We start from the raw sequence: 23633 nt of genomic DNA, 5'->3' as shown, positions 1-23633 counted from the left end.
AGATCCCACAGCACGCCCTCAGTTTTGTAAGGTCTGCCCTGTTCCTTATGATCTACAAGCCAGGGTAGAAGAGGAACTTCAGGGATTATCTGTCCAGTGAAATTCTCTGAATGGGCTATTCTGGAAGTGCCAGTAGTAAAAGCTGTTGGCTTCAAACATCTATGCTATGATTACAAACAAACTGCAAACCAGGCTACCTGCTTGGAGTAGTACCCTTTCATTGCATAGAAGAGCCTTACCAAGCTAGATATGTCGCATACTTACCAATAGTCCTGGATGAAGACTCGCAGAATGTGGTCACTATCAATATGCATAAAGGACTCTATAGGTACACCTGCTTTGCGTTTGGGATTTCCTCTGTTTATGCTATCTTCCAAAGAATTATGGAAGGATTATTGGCTGGATTGCACCAGCCAAAGATGGTATACCTAAATGATGTTCTCATGACAGGAGAGACAGAAGTGGAGCATCTATGGAACCTAGACGAAGTCCTACAAAGGTTAAGGGAAGTCGGGTTGCAACTCAAGTGCTCAAAGTATGTTGTAATGGCCAAGAAAGTGATTTATTTTGGAAGTAGTGTTTTGGGAAAAAGACTGCGAACACTAGAAGAAAATATGAAACACAATCATGACCATCAACAGGTCACTTGCTTTTTCTCTCCTAGAGCACTTGTTTAGATTTGCAGTTTTGTGGGAATGCCCAAGTGGCTGCCTGGTATGACAGTAAAAGTTACAGACCTGGTTTCCTGTTAGGTTGCTGTAGGACATTCCCTCATCAGATGGCATATAGGTTTGCCTGAGGAGGAGGCAAGGAACCCAAGTCAGGTTAAATGGACTCGAGTGGTAGATCAGTGGAGGCTACTGTTCCTATGATTCATCCAAGTTCAGAATTAGGAGAAGTAAATAATCTGCTCCTGTTGGAGCAGATACTGGAGTGGATCTCTTAGTACTTGGGTGCTTGTGGAATTTCCTCCTCTCCTGGCTATGCTGGGAATATCTGCTTTAGTCCGCCACCTCTGCACGAGACAACGCAAACCCCCTGTTCACTTGGACCTGTAGATAGAGTGTTGCGGGGGAAGAAGGGGGCAGAGTGACTTGGGGCAGAATAATCCCCTTTTCCCTTTTTTCCACATGAGGTCAGGTAGACTTCTCTGCACCTCTAGTTAGAGTTCCAGTTGTTATACTGAGCTGTTGATTTTCCTATCAAGGAACTTTTGTTGAACTTGGAGGGGGAGGGAAGTTGTATCCTGGGGGTTCAGGATAGTTATTATAGGATAGTCCATAAACATGTATTCTGGGATGGTGAATTTTGCCTGGTCCCTGGAGGCCATTTTGTAAGTTAATAAAGAAGCAGTTGTAGAGGAGAGAAGACTTGGTGTGTTATGCTCTCTACATACCCTATGCAGCTGTAACAGGCACCAACAGCATCACTGGTCCTGATGCATGTAGCTGTGAAGTGATCTTTAAAGTAGCTAGGAGTCAGCCCAGTGAGAATTTTAATAGATAGTGTAATATTGTTTTTAGGAAACTAAAGTGAAATAGATTATTTATAATACACCGTATGGAAGCAGATTTGACTATACAGTTCAAGGGGCAAAACGTCCCATCAGAATAAACTAGTTAATTTCATATACGGAAAGGTAAAGAACAATATAACCAAAATACAGAGGACCTCTGCAACCAGACTGAGAGGACCAACTAACAGCTGTATAAATACTCCATTGTTACCTTTTATTCTACAAAACAACAAATTGACATTTTTTCAGAGAAAGCAGTTTGTTTTCTTGATAGATATCTGCTCTGGTAAAGTCTGTGTATTGCATGAGCATGACATGAGCATATTAATTTCTGGGAGCTATAGTCTGAATGCATTTGGGTAATTGAATGAGATTTGCAATCCAGTGGCAGTCAGGATAATGACAATCGTGTTTCTTAGGAATATAAATTATATATCTGTTTCTGAGCATAAGTATATAAATGAGGGAAATGTTCATTTAGGGAACATTTCGTCCAGTGATATGTGTAGCAATGGAATTTAAACTGCTAGAAGTTACCTGAAACTGCATGGGACTGAAACACACACACACACACGGCCTAAAAAAAGAAATGCACTTGGACTCTGTCCAGGAAAAACAGCTGTTAGTCAAATTTGCATGTCTGTGTTGAATAATATTTTGCAACTAAAGACATAATGATTTACATGTGGTTTCCTTAATAACATGAATGGAAGTAATATGATGCATGTGGAGTGATTACTACATTTGTGATTCATTCAGTCTAGGCAATCAAGCAACACAAGATTATTCTAAAAATCCATTCTATCCCATCTAGTTTTTACACTTGTGTGTGTGTGTGTGTGAATATTTTGCTTACAAAAGATGTCAGATTAATATCCCTGGATTAAATTAGTCTATCCACAGACAGGACAAAAAAGACAGTGACAGGGAGGCTTTCCACATGCCTTGCTGTTGTGACACCCACCTGACATGGAGGCACCCGCTCTAGGAGTGAGAGCAGTTCAGTCTCCATTCCCATTCAATCCTTCATGTTTCTGTTGAGACTGCTAACAAGGTTGCCAGTTGTGGTGGTGATATTATGGTCCACTTATCCACTAGGGGCTGGACTCAGACCAGCAAACTCTGTTAACGTGGACCACTGAGCATTATCAGATGGTAATAGCTTTGATCGCTACTTACATGGGCTGGATTTGAAACAGTAATATTGAACTGCCCTACTTTACCCAAACTCTCACTTCTAATGAACAAGTTCTGTTCTTGCTGACTTTCAACTTTTGTTTGCCAGTGATGGTTTGTGTTCTAAGTAGAGATGGGCCTAAATTTCAAAGCTCTAATCTGAATCCCCCACAGATCAAGAGTGTTTGGATCTGGGATTTTGGTCTGCTTTGGACTAGGGCTGTCAATTAATTCCAGTTAACTCACGCAATTAACTAAAAAAAATTAGGTTTCAGAGTAACAGCCGTGTTAGTCTGTATTTGCAAAAAGAAAAGGAGTACTTGTGGCACCTTAGAGACTAACCAATTTATTTGAGCATAAGCTTTCGTGAGCTACAGCTCACTTCATCGGATGCATACTGTGGAAAGTGTAGAAGATCTTTTTATACACACAAAGCATGAAAAAATGGGTGTTTACCACTACAAAAGGTTTTCTCTCCCCCCACCCCACTCTCCTGCTGGTAATAGCTTATCTAAAGTGATCACTCTCCTTACAATGTGTATGATAATCAAGGTGGGCCATTTCCAGCACAAATCCAGGATTTAACAAGAACGTCTGGGGGTGGGGGGGAAACCAAGGGCCTATTTCCCGTCCACAAGCACGACCCCCCACAGCTCCCAGTGGCCGTGGTTCGCTGTTCCTGGCCAATGGGAGCTGTGGGAAGCAGCGCAGGCCACAGGGATGTGCTGGCTGCCACTTCCTGCAGCTCCCATTGGTCTTGAACAGTGAACCGTGGCCACTGGGAGTTGCGGGGGGCCGTGCCTGTGGACGGTCAATGTAAAAAAACTGTCTTGCGGCCCGCCAGCAGATGACCCTGATGGGCCATGTGCCGAAGATTGCCGACCCCTACTCTACTTGAAACTGCTTGTTTGAAAAAACACAACCACCAAACTACTGTTATGTACTATATCTGTTTGGAACACAGTTTGCTTTGAAAACGAATCACACTATAAAATTAAAAACTCCACTTTGTGTGTGTGTGTGTGTGTGTGTTCGTTCATACAGAATACTAAACCTGCTATGCATATTTTCCCTGTCGGGGAAGGTCGGCCAAAAAAGATCATGAAACATCCAGAAATGTAGCATTCCTGGCTCCAGTCTGAGCACTTCAATTTACCAATTAAAAAACTGCAGATGTGCAAAATCATTGTGAAAATACTGTGAGTAGCATTTTTCAGGGGACTCTGAGAAACTGCTTCACTTTACAAGGAAGGGTGGGAAAGCAGAAAAGTGGTCTTGTGAGCAAAGAGTGGAGAAAATTGCTTTGAAAACTCTGGGGCCGTATCTATTTATTTAGCTATTGGTGAAGTAGTGATACAAATATATTGTCCCAGGTAGTGTGATGTAGCATGCACTTTATTTATTTGCAAGCTATGTGGCACTAGCTTATGGTATTGTTTCCAAACGAATTTATGGCAACCAGAAAAGACAACTCCTGAAATGCATGTAAGCAGTGTCAGGATGAGCTCCACCCTGACATCTGGTGGTGAGGTGTGGCAAGTTGTGGAAAAGAACTTCAGGGGCAGATCTCATTTGCATAGGCACACCCACCACGCCTAGAATGAGACCATAGCTGCCCAAATGGTCACTTTGGCTTCTGTGGGATCCCCAGTGTCTCTGTTATTGGGGCAGGAAGAATAAATTGTTATTACCCTGATTATGGGAACTGTGCTTGGAACTGTACGTGGCCTTTTGTTACGATGGAGGGATTCACCATCATCTAAGTAGCACTCGCTAGGCAAGGGTCATGGGTTCCAAAACTGTGTGAATGGAGAGAGGCTGGGGACAAGTATTAATACTTGGTGGCATGGGCCCCTTGGTGAGGGCCTTACATGCTGATTGCACTTCCTCCTCTCTCCACTGTGGAATATCAGAGCTAATTTTGATTTCATTAGAAGTCTAGTTATAGGCTGCTGAGCTCACTTTGGGCTGACAGTGCCCCAGCACTGGGGCTCCCCTACTATAAGCTGAATTCACCTAAGAGCTGAAATCACTGAGTGTTGTGTTAAGTAGTGGGGGAGCCTGAAGATATATTGTGGAGCAGTTTGCGGGAGGGCTGGTGAAGCAGTTCGACACGGAGCAGTGTGTGGATGGCAGGAGCTGCTTGTGGGCCGTGGAGCTGAGTGAAGGAGTTCGTGGGGCGGCTGGCGGAGCGGAGCGCAGCTGAGCGAAGGAGTTCGTGGGGCGGCTGGCGGAGCGGAGCGCAGCTGAGCGAAGGAGTTCGTGGGGCGGCTGGCGGAGCGGAGCGCAGCTGAGCGAAGGAGTTCGTGGGGCGGCTGGCGGAGCGGAGCGCAGCTGAGCGAAGGAGTTCGTGGGGCGGCTGGCGGAGCGGAGCGCAGCTGAGCGAAGGAGTTCGTGGGGCGGCTGGCGGAGCGGAGCGCAGCTGAGCGAAGGAGTTCGTGGGGCGGCTGGCGGAGCGGAGCGCAGCTGAGCGAAGGAGTTCGTGGGGCGGCTGGCGGAGCGGAGCGCAGCTGAGCGAAGGAGTTCGTGGGGCGGCTGGCGGAGCGGAGCGCAGCTGAGCGAAGGAGTTCGTGGGGCGGCTGGCGGAGCGGAGCGCAGCTGCGCGAAGGAGTTCGTGGGGCGGCTGGTGGAGCGGAGTGCAGCTGCGCGAAGGAGTTTTGTGGGGCGGCTGGCGGAGCGGAGCGCCGTTATGGAGCTATGGGGCGGTCAGCTTCAGATCACGTAAGGTGCCTCTTATCCCCGTCCCATTTCCACCCAGGTTGGGAGGTAAAGCTCCGCCGATAAACTTTCGAACTCTGGGGCTGCCCTGACCAGGGACAGAGACTTTTGGGGCATTGGACTTTTGGGGTTGCTGGACTCAAGAACCAAAGGGAAAAGGGCATGCCCCAATTTGCCTGGGGTGGGGTTGTTTTTGCTCATGGGTTGTGTTATGAATCCGGTTGGTGGTGTTTCCCCAACATAATGCCACATTGTTTCTCTCTGTTATTAAAAGACTTTTGCTACACTCAGACTATGTGCTTGCGAGAGGGGAAGTATTGCCTCTTGGAGGCGCCCAGCGGGGGTGGTATATATTTGTCCCAGGTCACTGGGTGGGGGCTCGAGCCGGTTTGCATTGTGTTATTGGAATGGAACCCCTAGATATTGAACCCGGTATACATGCGCGAATGTGTTCCCTCTGGATACAAGTCATCCCTTTAATGATTGATGTTGAGATGACTGACAGCTTACAATGTATAGGAAACTTTCATTGGTATACAGAGTCAGAAATTCACATTTTAAAAGAAGATTGTTAGATACCTTTTAAAATATTTTAATGTGGTATTCTGAGAGAACAGTACAAACTCATTAAAGTTTTATATTGTTTTTTGTTGAATTTTCCACACAAGTCTTCCAAAAGCTATTTACTTTTAAACCTGGCCCTTCTCAGCTATAATCATTTCCATGTCCCCAGTATAATGCCATACGAAGGCTGAGAAGTAGGCCACATAGAAGTTTCAGGCCTGTGAGAAGAAAGAAATTAAGAATCCTCTCTATATACACACACATTATTTTATGTTCATGTTTTTGTTATGGTTTATTACGTGGGCAGGAGGGGAAGGAAGCAAAGAGGGGAAAATGCCCCAAAACTGTGCAGAGGAACTGAATTGAAAGTAGCACTAGTTTTGGTCCTGCACAATAGCACTTCCCTGTGGTTGCTCAGGAAATTGATTCTTAGTCCCTTACGTGTATCATCTGTTCTGAGTTGGGAGCACAAGTAATGTTCATACCTAGCTGAGAACAGCTGAAACAAGTGAGGACAACTGAGGAACTCTAGGGCATCAGAATCTGTGTCCCTATGATCCATGTAGATGGCAAGATGTTTGTGCTTCATTCCAATACTCCATACCTGAGTAGAAATTAAAGAACTATTTGAACTCATTTCTTTCTTTGGTGCTCTGGGAGGGGAGGTACTAACTAATGCTATTAATCATAACCATGGTGCTTGGGTACGGGTGAATACAGAAAAAGCAGGAAGGAAGAGGTAAAGACAGGAACAATGTAATGATCTACCACAGTGATTGGTAATGGAGCATTTGTGTATGGAAGGAAATGGAAGAGACTGGATAAGATCCCTGCTGGAACATGATGGAAGGTTTTGGCACAGAGAGAATGAAGAAGTGACTGGAGGCTGTAAAATATGAGAGAAAGCTTTTCTCCAAGTCACCCTGCTGAATGACTTTACAATAAGGAATGGAGGAGGAGATTGAGAAGGGAGGAGGGAGAGAAAAGAAAATGAAGGATGGAGAAAGGCTGTGCAAAAAAAACACTCAGAATTATTCATATGTATTTATTTTTGATGATAACCACAAAATGCGGTAAGTACTTTCCAAACGGAAAAGAGGGGACAGTAATTGCCTTGAAGAGCTTGCAGTGTAGGTTCAAGTTTGATGTGCCTTTGCAAAGCTTTTGCACTTCCCTGGATTTATTTATTTATGTGTATCTACATCCTATTGAAGCTTTTGGCAAGCATTTTTTATCTTGAATCTCTGTGAATAAAGTGAGGCTCTCCTTGCTAGTGAATTTCAAGTTTGCGTATTGTTTATTAAGTAAAAGCCATAAGTTCTCTGCTATTATGGCCAGGAGGCCAGACCTACTCCTGACAAACTAAGGGTATGTCTACGAAATTAGGTCGATATTATAGAAGTCGATTTTTATAAATTGATTTTATAGTCGATTGCGTATGTCCATACTAAGCGCATTAAGTCGGCAGAGTGTGTCCTCACTACCGTGGCTAGCATCGACTTACGGAGCGGTGCACTGGGGGTAGTTATCCCATAGTTCCCGCAGTCTCTGCCGCCTATTGGAATTCTGGGTTAAGCCCCCAATGCCTGGTAGGGCAAAAACATTGTTGCGGGTGGTTTTGGGTACATGTCGTCAGTCACCCCTCCCTCCGTGAAAGCAACGGCAGACAATCGTTTCGCGCCTTTTTTCCACGCAGACGCCATACCACGGCAAGCTTGCAGCCCGCTCAGCTCAGCTTACCGCCACCGCCACTGTTGTGTCCTGGGTGCTGCTGGCAGCAGACAGTGCAGTAGGACTGCTAACAGTTGTCATACACTGCTACCGCTGCAACTCTGCTCTGCTGCTATTGTCTCAATAGCGAATTTCTCCATGTTGTCTGTCTTGAGCTCCCAGGTACGTGTGTTCTTTCTCGGGAAATGTGTGCGGTGCTAACCATTGTCCTCCACCGCTTCCGCTGCACCTCTGCTTTCCTGCAGATGCCATATCACGGCAAACATGGAGACTGCTCAGATCACCGTGAGAGTTATGAGCATTGTAAACACTCGCGCATTATCCTGCAGTACGTGCAGAACCAGAACCTGCAAAAGCAGGCGAGGAGGCGACGGCAGCACGGTGACGAGAGTGATGAGGACATGGACACAGACTTTTCTCAAAGCACGGGCCCTGGCAATTTGGACATCCGGGTGACAATGGGGCAGGCTCATGCCGTGGAACGCTGATTCTGGGCCCGGGAAACAAGCACAGACTGGTGGGACCGCATAGTGTTGCAGGTCTGGGATGATTCCCGGTGGCTGTGAAACTTTCGCATACGTAAGGGCACTTTCATGGAACTTTGTGACTTGTTTTCCCCTGCCCTGAAGCACAAGAATACAAAGATGAGAGCAGCCCTCACAGTTCACAAGCGAGTGGCGATAGCCCTCTGGAAGTTTGCAACGCCAGACAGCTACCGGTCAGTCGGGAATCAATTTGGAGTGGGCAAATCTGCTGTGATCCAAGTAGCCAACGCAATCACTGTGCTGCTGCTAACAAGGGTAGTGACTCTGGGAAATGTGCAGGTCATAGTGGATGGCTTTGCTGCAATGGGATTCCCTAACTGTGGTGGGGCGATAGACGGAACCTATATCCGTATCTTGGCACCGGAGCACCTTGGCAGCCAGTACATAAACCGCAAGGAGTACTTTTCAATGGTGCTGCAAGCACTGGTGGATCACAAGGGACATTTCACCGACGTCAACATGGGATGGCTGGGAAAGGTACATGACGCTTGCATCTTCAGGAACTCTGGTCTATTTCAACAGCTGTAGGAAGGGACTTACTTTCCAGACCAGAAAAGATCTGTTGGGGATGTTGAAATGCCAATAGTTAACCTTGGGGACCCAGCCTACCCCTTAATGCCATGGCTCATGAAGCCATACACAAGCACTCTGGACAGTCATAAGGAGCTGTTCAGCTATAAGCTGAGAAAGTGCAGAATGGTGGTAGAATGTGCATTTGGATGTTTAAAAGCGCGCTGGTGTAGTTTACTGACTTGGTTAAACCTCAGCAAAACCAATATTCCCATTGTTATTGCTGCTTGCTGTGTGCTCCACAATATCTGAGAGTAAGGGGGAGACGTTTGTGGCAGGGTGGGAGGTTGAGGTAAATCGCCTGGCCACTGATTATGTGCAGCCAGACACCAGGGCGATTAGAAGAGCACAACAGGGCGCGCTGCGCATCAGAGAAGCTTTGAAAACCAGTTTCATGACTGGCCAGGCTATGGTGTGACAGTTCTATTTTTTCTCCTTGATGAAAACCCACCCCCTTGGTTCACTCTACTTCCCTGTAAGCCAACCACCCTCTTCATTTCAATCACTGCAAAGGCAATAAAGTCATTGTTGTTTCAAAATCATGCATTCTTTATTAATTCATCACACAAATAGGGGGATAACTGCCAAGGTAGCCCGGGAGGAGGGAAGCACCGGGTGGAGTGGTGGATGAGAGGAGGAAGGAAGGACAAGGCCACACTGCACTTCAAAACTTATTGAATGCCAGCCTTCTGTTGCTTGGGCAGTCCGCTGGGATGGAGTGGTTGGGTGCCAGGAGGCCCCCCCACAGCGTTCTTGTGTATCTGGGTGAGGAGGCTGTGGAACTTGGGGAGGAGGGTGGGCGGTTACACAGGGGCTGCAGCAGTGGTCTGTGCTCCTGCTGCCTTTCCTACAGCTCCACCAGATGCCAGAGCATATCAGTTTGATCCCCCAGTAGCCTCAGCATTGCATCCTGCCTCCTCTCGTCTTGCTCCCACCACCTCTCGTCTCCCTCTTCCCTCTTGTCCTCGCGTTCATTTTCTGCTTTCCTGGACTCTGACATTATTTGCCTCCATGCATTCTGCTGAGCTCTTTCAGTGCGGGAGGACTGCATGAGCTCAGAGAACATTTCATCGTGAGTGCATTTTTTTCGCCGCCTTATCTGCGCTAGCCTCTGGGACGGAGATGATAGGGGCAGCATTGAAACATTTGCAGCTGTGGGAGGAAAAAAAGGGAGAGTAGTATTTAAAAAGACACATTTCAGAGAACAATGAGTAAACTCTTTCACGGGAAACCAAGCTGTTAACATTACATAGCACATGTGCTTTCGGTACAAGGTTGCATTTTGCCTCTTATATTGAGAGTCTGTTGGTTTGGTGTGAGAGATCACACACGCAGGGCCAGGCAACAGAATTTGGCTTGCAGGCAGCCATGGTAAGCCACAGTCTTTCGGCTTCTTTAACCTTTATAACATGTGGGAATGGTTTCAAACAGCAGCGCCCTCCTTTCCCATATCAAGCACCCATTGGGTTTGCCATTTAAAAGGAGGGGCTGCGGTTTTCATGTTAACCAATTCTCCCCCACCCAATTCTCTGGGATGATCACTTTCCTGAGGATAACACAGAGAGATAAAGAACAGATGTTGCTTGAATGCCAGCAAACACCGGGACCATACGCTGCCATGCTTTGTTATGCAATGATTCCAGACTATGTGCTACTGGCCTGGCATGGTAAAGTATCCTACCATGGAGGACGGAATAAGGCTGCCCTCCCCAGAAACCTTTTGCAAAGGCTTTGGGAGTACCTCCAGGACAGCTTCATGAAGATGTCCCTGGAGGATTTCCACTCCATCCCCAGACACGTAAACAGACATTTTCAGTAGCTGTACTGGCCGCAAATGCATCCCAAGTCTTCAGGGCAAATTAACCATGAAACACGCTTGCTTTTAAACCATGTATTATATTTACAAAGGTACATTCACCAGAGGTGCCTTCTCCGGCTTCATGGTCCGGGAGCTCGCCTTGGGAGGGTTGGGAGGGTATTGGCTCCAGGGTGATAAACAGTTCCTGGCTGTTGGGGAGAACGGTTTCCCCTCTTGTCTGCTGTGCACTATCTTCCTCTGACCTGGAGCGGTCATTTGCCTCTTTGGTTCTTTGGTAGACTTGCCTGAGCTCCTTAATTTTCACACGACACTGCTGCGGGTCCCTGTTGTACCCTCTGTCCATCATGCCCTTGGAGATTTTTTCAAACATTTTGGCATTTCGTCTTTTGGAACGGAGTTCTGATAGCATGGATTCATCTCGCCATAGAGTGATCAGATCTAGTACCTCCCGTTCTGTCCATGCTGGAGCTCTTTTGCGATTCTGGGACTGCATGGTCACCTGTGCTGATGAGCTCGCCATGCTGGCCAAACAGGAAATAAAATCAAAAGTTCCCGGTGCTTTTCCTGTGTACCTGACTAGTGCATCCGAGTTGAAAGTGCTGTCCAGACCGGTCACAATGGAGCACTCTGGGATAGCTCACGGAGGCCAATACCGTTGAATTGCATCCACACTACCCCAAATTCAACCTGGGGATGTAGATTTCAGTGCTAATCCCCTTATCGGGGAGTAGTACAGAAATCGATTTTAAGAGCCCTTTAAGTCGACAAAAATGGCTTCGTCCTGTGGATGTGTGCAGGGTTAAATCGATCTAATGCTGCTAAATTCGACCTAAACTCGTAGTGTAGACCAGGGCTAAGAAATCTTATGCAAATATGCGTGAATATGTGAGAGCTTGTCAAACCCAAGCTTTGTCTGTTTTCATAGCAGAAGAAAATCAGAACTCAAACCTTTATGAATGTCAGTGCCTAAGAACTATTTTTGGCACACGATGAATTAGTGAACCCCTTTTGAGACAAGCTTGGTAAGGTTTCCATTGTTCTACAAGGGAGGTGTCAAGAATAAGAGGAGAAGAGGAAAATATTGAGAGAGAGAGAAGAAACAAAAAGAAATTTAATCCTGCCTCAGCATGGGGAATGGACTAGATCAGTGTTTCCCAACTGATGTGCCATCACAGCCGAACAGGTGTGCTGCAGAATTTTTTTTTAAAGTACATGTGAGAACAAGGGGGGGTAAGCTGCCTTCTGATTGGCCGTCTGTCCCATGGCCCTGCCTCCTCCAGGAGCGCAGCAATCAATCAGAGCTTAATCTCAGAGCTCTTGCCCCTTCCTGTCCTTTGTGAGCAATCGGTTGGCTCCTCTGCCCCTCCCCTTCCCCCTCTTGCAGCTGAGCGCGAGGGGAAGAGCCCCTGGAGCTCAAGATGTGCCATTGCAGAGAAAAGGTTGGGAACCACTGGACTAGATAACCTCTTGAGGTCTCTTCCAGCCCTAAATTTCTATGTCTTATTAAAAAAAACGAAGAAGAAGAAGAAGAAGGGGAAGAGATGTGGGAAACTAGAGAAAGAGAAATGGCTTTGTTCTCCATGAACTTATCTAATTCTTTTTTTAACCCAGTTACAGTTTTGGCCTTCACAACATCCCCTAGCAACGAGTTCCACAGGTTGACTGTGTGTTGTGTAGTACTTCCTTTTGTTTTAGATCTGCTGCCTATTAATTTAATCGGGTGAGCCCTGGTTCTTGTGTTACGTGAAGGGGTAAATACCACTTCCTTATTCACTTTCTGCACACCATTCATGAATGTATAGACCTCTATTATATTCCATTTTAGTCATCTCTTTTCCAAACAGAAAAGTCCCTGTCTTTTTAATCTCTCCTTTGGTGGAAGCTGTTCCATACCCCCAATCATCTTTTCAGGGATGGGATGATCAGAACTGCACCCAGTATTCAAGGTGTGGGCGTACCATGGATTTATATAGTGGCATATCTTCTGTCTTCTTATCTATTCCTTTTCTAATGGTTCCTAACATCCTGTTAGCTTTTTTGGTTGCTGCTGCACGAGTGGATGTTTTCAGAGTCCTATCCAAAATGACTCGAAGATCTCGTTCTTGAGTGGTAACAGCTAATTTAGAAACTATCATTTTGGGATAGTAGAATTATGTTTTCCAATGTGCATTACTTCGCATTTTTCAACATTGAATTTCATCTGTCATTTTGTTGCCCAGTCACCTGGTTTTGTAAGATCCTTTTTTCACTCTTTGCCGTCAGCTTTGGACTTAATTATCTTGAGTAATTTTGTATTGTCTGCAAACATTGTCACCTCACTGTTTACCTTTTTTCCAGATAATTTATGAATATGTTGAACAGCACTGGTCCCAGTATAGATCCTTGACAAACCCCATTATTTGCCTCTTTCCATTGTGAAAACTGCCCATTTATTCTTACTTTTTGTTTTCTGTGTTTTAACCAGTTACTGATCCATGAGAGGACCTTCCCTCTTATCGCATGATTGCTTACTTTGCTTAAGAGCCTTTGGTGAAGGCTAAAGATAAATAACTTGATTAAGAAACACCTAAGGAGGTTCATAAAGGTGTAGGTCAAAGTTTTCACAAGTGACTAATGATTTTTGATGACCGTTTTTGGGAGCCTAACAGGAGACACCATAGTGGGGCCTGATTTTCAGAAAGTATTGCAAACACATCTTAGGAAAACAAGGCCCTTTTAATGAAGTCTCTGGTTGGGTACCCAAAACTACTAGTCACTTTTCAAAATCTTGGCTGTAAATAGCATGAAGGGAGAGGAGCATTATTTAGTATAATGGGTATAATTAGGAATAATATGTGAGAAAAATGTAGACTAAATATCAGAGAATTCTTCCTGATAATGAGATCTGTTAGCCTACGTCTCCTAGGGGCATTAGTGGAAGTCCCACTGCTTGGCAAACTAGTAAATATACATTAAATCTCAGTGTAGCCAGCTCTTCAATTTAATAACATGGTTTTAGCCCTGACTGGAACCAGTCTCCCCAGAAGGTCCAGTGCTCATGGATTTTCAGCCCTGCCCAGGAGAAACCGTTCTCTGATTAGCTGCCTTCCCCATTTTCCTATCTTCTGTGGAACAGTAGCTAATCAAGGCTTCCCACTTCTCTCAGGAGCAGAGGTGAGTTTTGGGGTGGTGAAGGGGGAGATGGAGCAGCCAATAACATTTTCAGAAGACGGGAGGAAGGAGAAGAAAGCCCAGCAGCTCAGGGTGGCACTTTCCTCCTCCCCTTCTGTGAAAAGTTGGTCACTCTGCTCTGTCTCATCCCTCCTTCCTCTCCACTCTCTATTCCTGCCACAGGAGACCTGTGAAGGGGGAGCAGGAGTGAAGAACACTTGAAACTGACCTCCCTCCCTGCACTTGGATAGATAGGGGAAGAAGACCCTGCTGCAGCTGCTACCCCAAGCTGGGGAGGGGTTGAAGAACCCCCACAGCTGCCAAATGTGCAGAGGTGTCTTATGGGGCAAGGGGCTGGGATGGGGAGCAGAATCAATATGAGGCTGGGAGGTCAAAACTGATGTGGGGGCTGGGTGTGTATAATTAATTGCAGGGCTGGGGAATGGGGAGATGGAGCAGACATAGAATTACTTAATTAGATTTTGGAGGTTTGCAGAGAAGCTAGAATCATGGAAATGTAGGGCTGGAAGGGACCTCAATAACTTATCTAGTCCAGGACCAAGTATACCTAGACCCTCCCTGACAGCTGTTTGTCTAACTCGTTCTTAAATAGACTTTGTGTGTTGCTGGTGATATTATTGGGCCCCCAAAGCTTTTGGTGACCACGTAGTCGCCAACTGTATAGCAGCATTTTATACAAATCCGTGTAATTTGATCTCAGTTGGATCCTTTCAATGAGAGCCAAAATCACCTTATTCTGTACATTTGGGAGAGTTGCAGCACTGTAATTGTCACACTCCCCCTGGAGGTGGGCAGAGGGAGTTTAAAAATCAAAAGAAACCAAAAACTGGTAGGTTTCAGAGTAGCAGCCGTGTTAGTCTGTATTCGCAAAAAGAAAAGGAGTACTTGTGGCACATTAGAGACTAACCAATTTATTTGAGCATAAGCTTTCGTGAGATACAGCTCACTTCATCGGATGCATAAAGTGGAAAGTACAGTGAGGAGATTTTATATACACACAGACCATGAAAAAATATACATTGTAAGGAGAGTGATCACTTAAGATGAGCTATTACCAGCAGGAGGGTGGGGTGGGGGGAGAGAAAACCTTTTGAAGTGATAATCAAGGTGGGCCATTTCCAGCACATTTCCAGGAGTTAACAAGAACGTCTGAGGAACAGTGGGGGGCGGGGGAGGAATAAACAAGGGGAAATAGTTTCACTTAGTATAATGACTCAACCACTCCAAGTCTCTATTCAAGCCTAAGTTAATTGTATCCAATTTGCAAATTAATTCCAATTCAGCAGTCTCTCGTTGGAATCTGTTTTCAAAGTTTTTTTGTTGAAGAATAGTCACTTTGAGATCAGAAATCGAGTGATCAGAGAGATTAAAGTGTTCTCCGACTGGTTTATGAATGTTATAATTCTTGACGTCTGATTTGTGTCCATTTATTCTTTTACGTAGAGACTGTCCAGTTTGCCCAATGTACATGGCAGAGGGGCATTGCTGGCACATGATGGCATCTATCACATTGGTGGATGTGCAGGTGAATGAGCCTCTGATAGTGTGGCTGATGTGATTAGGCCTTATGATGGTGTCCCCTGAATAGATATGTGGGCACAGTTGGCAACGGGCTTTGTTGCAAGGATAGGTTCCTGGGTTAGTGGTTCTGTTGTGTGGTGTGGTGTGTGGTTGCTGGTGAGTATTTGCTTCAGGTTGGGCCTACAGACAGCCTCCCCCACCCCCGTTCCTCAGACATTCTTGTTAACTCCTGGAAATGTGCTGGAAATGGCCCACCTTGATTATCATTTCAAAAGGTTTTCTCTCCCCCCACCCCACTCTCCTGCTGGTAATAGGTCATCTTAAGTGATCACTCTCCTTACGGTGTATATTTTTTCATGGTCTGTGTGTATATAAAATCTTCTCACTGTACTTTCCACTTTATGCATCCAATGAAGTGAGCTGTAGCTCATGAAAGCTTATGCTCAAATAAATTGGTTAGTCTCTAAGTTGCCACAAGTACTCCTTTTCTTTTTGCAAAAACTGGTATTAACTTTTCTTCTTTATGTCATACTTTTTGGGCCAGTCTCATCATTTTGGAGGGATGTGATTCATGATTTTTGGACTTCTGGGGCTGACGATACCGAAATCTGCTTTGGCCAGGAGTTGGACTAGATGACAGAATAGGTCTTTCCCATTTCTAGAGCCTAGGAATGTGCCGCTTCTCATATGAACTACTGAAGATGATTACTGTCAGGTCTGGAGTTGTTTGCCAAAATTGTGAATTGCTTATCTGCTCCATGAATAAGTGGATAAGCTCCCAAAATTAAGGAGAAAGTACATAGGGCAAGTGAGAAATTAAAATTTGCAAAATCAAGGAAATGAGGAAGTGCCAAAAAGGTCAGAAGTCTTGCAAAAGTTTAAATGTAAATGGAAGAGAATTGTTCTCACACTGGTAGTCTACTCACCCCAAAAAAACATTCTTTTCCTCAATTAATCAGTTATATGTGATACAATGATTAAAGTTTTATTTTTCACTGAACTAAGCTCAGTTACATAAGCATTAATAATGTCAAAGCTGTCACACAATAGCCACCAACCCATCAAAATTGCACCTTTAAACAATCTAATTGTTGATCTTTTTAAAAAATATTCATTTGAAGACAAAGATTTAAATCCACAAAGAAACTATTGTCTTATTGTCAAGTAGCTGAGGTTACCATAGATAAGAATTTTACTGATGAAAATCATACTGATGTATTGTATCACTAGTGGAATCTATCCCTTACTATCAATCCATTCAGTGCTCTATAGCACAGTCCAGTACTGTTGTGCAGATACTGTGCAAGATTCTCTACACAGAGATCTGCATCTGAACCCCCACGTGGGGAATTAGGGAACCGGAGCCATTGAGGTGAGTCCAAATCCTTAGATTTAAATTGAAAATTCTTTGTGAAACACAAAGGGATTCAGGTGTGAGGTTCCAGTTTTGGCCTGTCCTTACTGGTGACTAGCTAGTTTTAACACCAGCTTTCCAGAGAAGCAGCTTTAGCCCTTCTTCAGTGGCTGGCTTTCTTCCCTTTTGCATGCACTCCTGCAAATTACCCCACATCACACCTGTGTTGTGTTTGTTTTATTTTGCTTTAGCTAAAACAAGTAATAATTAGATAGAGCAGTAAGATAATGAGATGGAAAATTGGTTAATATGCCAGCAAGCCTGTATCCCACTACAACTGGAATTCCATTTCTGCTCATTTTGGCTTATGTTCCACATCCTTTGATTTTGCAAGACTATGTGGCTCTTGCTTATTCGTCTGCTTATGAATAAAGCTGTACTGTAGATTCCACAGGAATAGATTCATAGATATTTAGGTCAGAAGGGACCATTATGATAATCTAGTCTGACCTCCTGCACAACGCAGGCCACAGAATTTCACCCACCACTCCTACAAAAAAAAGTCACACCTATACCTGTGCTATTGAAGTCCATGCAGTTACTTTATGGTCAGCAAAAAGCATTTCTATTCTATACCTACAAATGTTTTTGGTTGCCTGTGAAAAGGCCTCTGATTTAGTGAATGGAAACGGATCCTTTCCTTTCCTTCTCATTGGCAGAAACATGTATTTTTCAGCTGTTCACAAGAGAACTTAAACAAGGGCTTGTCCACACACAGAAGTTGCACCGATTTAACTTTAAATCAGCTCCCTTGTGTGTAGGGAGATCACTTGTCTGGCTTTGAGCCAGACAGTCCTCTTTTGGGGTGGTTTGTCCTGCGTCCGGCACTAGAACAAAACCTGATGTGGTTTTCTCTGATATTGCATGGGGAATGCCATTTTTAAGAGCCTGCTGCTCCACCCCCTCTGGCATGACCTTGAACACACCATGTGTGTGAGGTAACACTGGTGGGGGGACATGCACCTAAACATGGTGCCCACCAAGCAGCATGACCTCACCCACAAGGTGTTTGAGGTCACACTAGTGGGACAGAGCAGCATGCACTTAAAGATGGTACCCTCCATGTGGAATAACCTCACACGCAGCGTGCATGCGAGGTCACGCCAGTGGGGACACTTTTTGTGCAGCATAACCTCACATGCACTGTTCGTGGAAGATGACGCCAGTGCCGGGGAGGGTCATGCCATTCTTGGAAGTCCTGGAACCTTCAGTATCCCAGGAATCTGCAAGTGGCTACCCTACTTGTGCATATGTATTATACAATCTTGATTGACGTGATCACATACTACATTTTTCATAAGACTCCTGCCTCATTTGGAGCACAAGATAGATGGTGATCTGGATAGCGAAGTAGGCTATTGTCTATACAATCCTGCCCGATTAGTGGCTGAAGTTGAAAGGTGTGTAGTGAATGAGACCAAGGGACTGCAGGAAGAGAAAAAGGTGGTCCCAAAGTTAATACCATTGAATTCCACCATGGAAAATTTGATTCCAATTTTCCTGTGTGATGGTAGGCAAGTTACTTTACTTTACACAGTTGGCTACACATTACGTGTTCCTTATTTTCTGTGTGCCCAATTTGAGAGCCTGAGGTATTATTGGCAGAAGTGCTGACTATTCCCAGCTGCCGCTGAAGTCACTGAGAGTTGTGTTTGAATGTGTACAGCACTATGTATGCCAACTTCTCTGAAAAATCAGGCCCACTGCATCTCAGATTGGACACACAAAACTAGGAGACAGTTTTAACCTTTAAACACTCTGTGTCTCAGTTCCCCCTCTGTAAATAGGGATAATAATACCACCATTCATCACAGATAAAAATAATTAATTAATGTATGTGAAGCAATCAGATACTTTAGTGATGAGTTCCATAGAAAAGCCCATGAGGAAAGTAATAATTCTGTCTTCAGAGCAGAGTTTGAATAGTGTGCAGTAAGTCAGTCATAGGGCCACAGTTTGAACAATGAGGACAAAACAAAATATTGAATAGCTGCTCATTCAGTGAGCATTGCCCATCCTGTGCACTGAATGAAGTAGGGATCCAGTGGAAAAAATAGTATGTGACCATGCAATTAAAGACTATATGATAAATACCTATGCCAACTCCTCCTTTCTCCTCTTTCCCTCCTGACAGTGGTAAAAAGTGCTGAAAGGTAATGGGAATAGAGAAAGATTAAAACATTAATGAGACAGCTTAAAGAGTGTGAAAATTGGATTAGGGAAAGTGGAGGAGAAAGGAGAAAAGAGGGAATGTTGGAACAAAAGAGGGACTGAAAAAGCATTGAAGATGATGAGAAGAAGAGAGAGAAAATGTAGGGGAAGGATGAGGAGGAGGAGGAAGAGAGAAGGGAAGAGGGAATAACAGGCACTGAAAAAGCCAGAGGAGCAGGAAAGGAGGTACAAGAGAAGGAAAAGAAAGTGCAGTGAGGGACAGATATGACCAGAATGTTTCTAGAAAGTGTGCGTGCACATGTGTGCAAGCGCACGCATGCCATGGAAATTGTACTCTGTGGAGATCATCCCTTTGCACTGAAGAGCAGCTGAATTGTAGAAAAGTAGTATTTGGTCCATGGTTGGACTTTGCTTTCCCTTGAGATACATAGTAGCTCATTGTTTTGACAACACAGTTGAATCTTTGGGCCAGCCTGATCTGCTTTGTATTTTAGAATTCTAGTCAAATAGCCTTTGTTTTTTTCCCTCTTCCAGAGAATGCTTGCAACCGCAAACGTCTTGATCTCGTCTTCATCATCGACAGCTCTCGCAGTGTACGTCCTTACGACTTTGAAAAAGTGAAGGAATTCATTTTAACCATCTTGCAGTTCCTAGACATCAGTCCTGACGTCACCAGAGTAGGCCTCCTTCAGTATGGCAGCACAGTCAAACATGAGTTTTCATTGAAGACGTTCAGGAGGAAACATGATGTGGAACGAGCAGTGAAAAGAATGATGCACCTGGCCACTGGCACCATGACTGGGCTGGCTATTCAGTATGCACTGAACATTGCATTTTCAGAATCGGAAGGGGCGCGGCCACTGAGCCAGAATGTGCCCAGAATTATCATGATAGTGACAGATGGGAGACCACAGGATCCTGTGGCAGAGGTTGCAGCTAAAGCCCGGAACTCAGGCATCCTGATTTTTGCCATTGGTGTAGGAAGAGTGGATATGAACACCTTGAAGTCCATTGGAAGTGAACCTCATGAAGAGCATGTCTTTTTGGTGGCTGATTTCAGTCAGATTGAAACGCTAACCTCTGCATTCCAGACTAAACTGTGCGGTAAGACAACTATTTGTGGATTTGAAAGCCTGGGTGAAAATATTCAGAGTGAAAAACAAACATGCAAAAACATCAAAGAAAAATTACTTAGGTTTTGTGGTGCAACATAAAAGCTAAGCAGAAAGCTAACTAAACTAGAAAACATTGGAGCCTAATTCATATAAAATGTATACACCAATAAAAGAGATTTATCCAAAAGACACTTAGCATAGCAGACATAACTGGGAGGGAGAGAGCCAATTCTGCTGTTGGACCTATAAAAATGTGATTTAATTCCTAGTGAAAATATGCAATTAGTGAAATACACATACCCTTCTTTTACCATTTATTATTTATTATTATTATTTTAGCATAATTTGCCATCCTTTGCTACTTAAATGTCATAAGTAATTTGATTTATATTTTTAAAATATTTTTCATTTAGTACTGATCTTTAAATTTGTAAGCCTCACGGTTGTCAGATTCTGGGTACAGTCCAAACCAGGGAGGGGTTGTGCCATTGCCTGTCCTGTAACCCTGGGTGCCTTGAATTGCTCTGCTGCTGTAGCTCCCTTATCTGGACACTCCCAGTCATCTTATTAGCATGCACTGAGTGTCTGCGAGATAAGTACCTCTGGGTCTGCAACACTGATTCCAGCAGCCTGCTTGTTACACCCGAGTCTCACATTCGTATCCACCAGATTTTATGTACATCTTGCAAGATGACCCCAACACCCCACAGTCCTGAATTTTCCCAAAACCGCAGGCTCTGCAATGTGCAGTCCTTTTCTGACCAATCAGAGGTTTGTTTGCTCCGCTACAGGGACAAAATGCACAGCTTATCAATTTAACTGGAGTTAACAATCACTTCAATTCAAACAGCACTGGGTTGGTTTAGATTAAAAGTAAAAAGTTTATTACCAAAAGGGGAGAGGATTATAAATGAATTCAGGTATGAAGCAGAGAGTTAGAAATGGTTACAAGCAAATAAAAGTGAAAAACGCTTCCTAGAGATTAAGATTTAACAAAATTGTAGTTTTAGTTCAAGGTCAGATTCTTACCACAGTACCTTCCAGCAAGATGGCTGACCACCCCTCTGGCTAGGATCTTCCACAAACTCCAGAGAGTTTTGTTCCTTTTAAAGGTAACTTGGGTTCTTTGCCCCTCTCTTTCAGAGTCCAGTGACCTTGTGAAATGGATTCTTCTGAAGGTTCCCCCCCCCACACACACACACAAAATAAGGTTAATTCAAGCCGTGGGGAAGGAGACGTGGAATCTGGTGATGAAGGAAGGAAATGCTGGTTTCCTTCACCATTGGTGTTTGCAAAAATGCAAATGTTTCTGTTCTTCCCGTTGCGATGCAAACGAGTCCTTGCCATGTGATTGCCAAATGACTCTGATGACACCTGGCTGGAGGCATCAGCTTGTCCTTTATCTTGGAGAAACCTGTTTACCCACTCCCTTCACATTTGTATGGTTCCTTGGGCATTTACTGTACATACACCATGCAAGAATATTACTGATCAGTGTTATTAGTTTTCCAGTGACACCTTACATGACACATATCAAATACAGTTTATGACCTTTGTGAACTGGGGGTATGCTGAACTGGTCATGCCATTTGAAGCTTACTACCAGATACCAATGAGCCCCTCGCCCTCTTGTACTGGGCTGCTGTTAGGGTCACAATGTTCTCTTGGCTATAACCAAAATACAGAGTTCCGGCAGTATATATAGAACCCTTCCAAATTCTTATATATTGACACTGTGCAAAGAAATATCTCTGCACGTGCCTTAATATTAGAAATGAGACATGAAAACTAAGTAGTACTTTTGTTTCATCTACAGTCCTTTTTGTGTACAAAAACTTATGAACAGCCATTACTGTAGTATTGTTCATTCATGCAATAAAGTTAAAAGTAATCTTTGCTCATGTACACTATTTTGCAATAGGCAAATGGCTTTTGTGATCCTTCCTGGGGGTACCCGGGGTTGTGAGGCACCTCATTAAAACCCGCCCTTAGCATGAGGAAGCCTTGTCTGTGTCTGACAGGGGTCATCTCCCCAACTCCACCAGCCACAGGCCACACAAACATTCCCTTTGCAGGCTCCGCAGTTCCTCTGCAGGTAAGCAATAGGCACACTCCAAACCCCACGCACTCTGAGCATTCCCCTGGAATGTCCAGCCCCTGTGCCCCTAGACCAGGGGTGGGCAAACTTTTTGGGCTGAGGGACACATCTGGGTGGGGAAATTGTATACAGGGTCGGGGCAGGGGGCTGGAGTGTGGGAGGGAGTGTGGGGTGTGGGAGGGAGTGCGGTGTGCAGGAACGGACTCAGGGCAAGGGATTAGGGCAGAGGAGGGGTGCGGGGTGTATGAGGGGGCTCAGGGAAGGGGGTTGGGGTGCAGGAGGGGTGCGGACTGCGGCAGGGGGCTCAGGGCAGGGAGTTGGGGGGCGGGGTGCAGGAGGGGTTCGGGCTCTGGGGAGGCAGCGGCGCACACCGGGGCCAGGGCAGGCTCCCTGCATGTCTGCCCTGGCCCCACGTGGCGCCGCTCTGGGAAGCATATGGCACCATGTACCTGCATGGCCCCTGGGTGGGGGGGCACAGGGCTCCGAGTGTTGCCCTTGCCACGCCTCCAGGTACCTCCCCCGAAGCTCCCATTGGCTGCGGTTCCCTGTTCCTGGCCAATGGGAGCTGTGGGGGGCAGTGCCTGGAGGCAAGGGCAATGCACAAAGCCTTCTGCTCTCCCCCCATCCCGGGGCCCTAGGGACGTGGTGCCGGCCGCTTCTGAGAGCGGCGCAGGGCCCATGGCGCCACGGGGGGCAATTCTGCAGGCCGGATCCAAAGCCCTGAGGGGTCGGATCCGGCCCGCAGTTTGCCCGCCCCTGCACTAGACAGTCACAGCATTCACACATCTGCTACTCCCAAAGGAATATTCGCACTAGTTTACCAGTTTCACCTCCGCATCATGGCTCCACTCAACTCACAGCACTTAGATTTGTTTATACTGAAAATAAGTATGAATTTATTTAACAAAGAACAGAGTTTCAAGAAGAAGCAAACAGACTTAGTAGATACAAATGCTTATATATAAAATAAAATCATAATATGCTTTCTCGAGCCTGAACTTAACTAACAAGTCATTCTCCTGTCTCATAAAGGATAGCTTGCCCAAAGTTTCTGTGCCAGGGTTAAACAATCAGACTGGCTATGGTCCTCCATTCATAAGATACGACAGCTGGCAGCCTGTTCCCCTTCCCCCTCCCCTCCCCCCTCCCGCTCTCCCAGATATAGTTCATGATGATCCATTGTTTTATATTTGTAAACAGAGTAACCCTTGCTGCTTGTTTGTTCCTGTAGAGAACCTTCCCCTGTAATATCTTGATTAGCATTTTGTGCACTTGAGTAGTGTTTTGCTCAGGCTGTAAATAGGTGTTCATTGTGAATTATACAATACTCAATTTACATATATCCAGACAGGTGGATAAGCATGTCCTGGCTGAACAAAACTTGTTTATCACATTCTGGTGACCAGTCCCAATTCAGACCCTAACTTTTATTTATATAGATAGATAGATATAGATATATATCTCACACATTTCCCTGCATACATTTCTCAATGATTAGGATGA

The 23633-nt window shown here is 45.1% G+C and overlaps 1 protein-coding gene across 7 annotated transcripts in view; it reads left to right on the top strand.

Moving 5' to 3' along the window:
• The window catches only part of MATN2 (matrilin 2), a 127491-nt gene that overhangs the window by 23385 nt on the left and 80473 nt on the right, over positions 1-23633 (top strand). For all 7 annotated transcript variants that reach the window (XR_012157127.1, XM_073330495.1, XM_073330494.1 and 4 more), the window contains exon 3: positions 19452-20021. Coding sequence is in view for 6 of the 7 variants with exons in the window: in XM_073330495.1 (XP_073186596.1) it covers positions 19452-20021 (570 nt within the window). In the remaining variant the exon portion in view is untranslated. The remainder of the gene's footprint in view (positions 1-19451; positions 20022-23633) is intronic.

This window comes from Lepidochelys kempii, chromosome 2 (assembly GCF_965140285.1).
Source record: "Lepidochelys kempii isolate rLepKem1 chromosome 2, rLepKem1.hap1, whole genome shotgun sequence".
Taxonomy (NCBI): domain Eukaryota; kingdom Metazoa; phylum Chordata; order Testudines; family Cheloniidae; genus Lepidochelys; species Lepidochelys kempii.
This window is presented reverse-complemented; position numbering and strand designations above follow the sequence as displayed.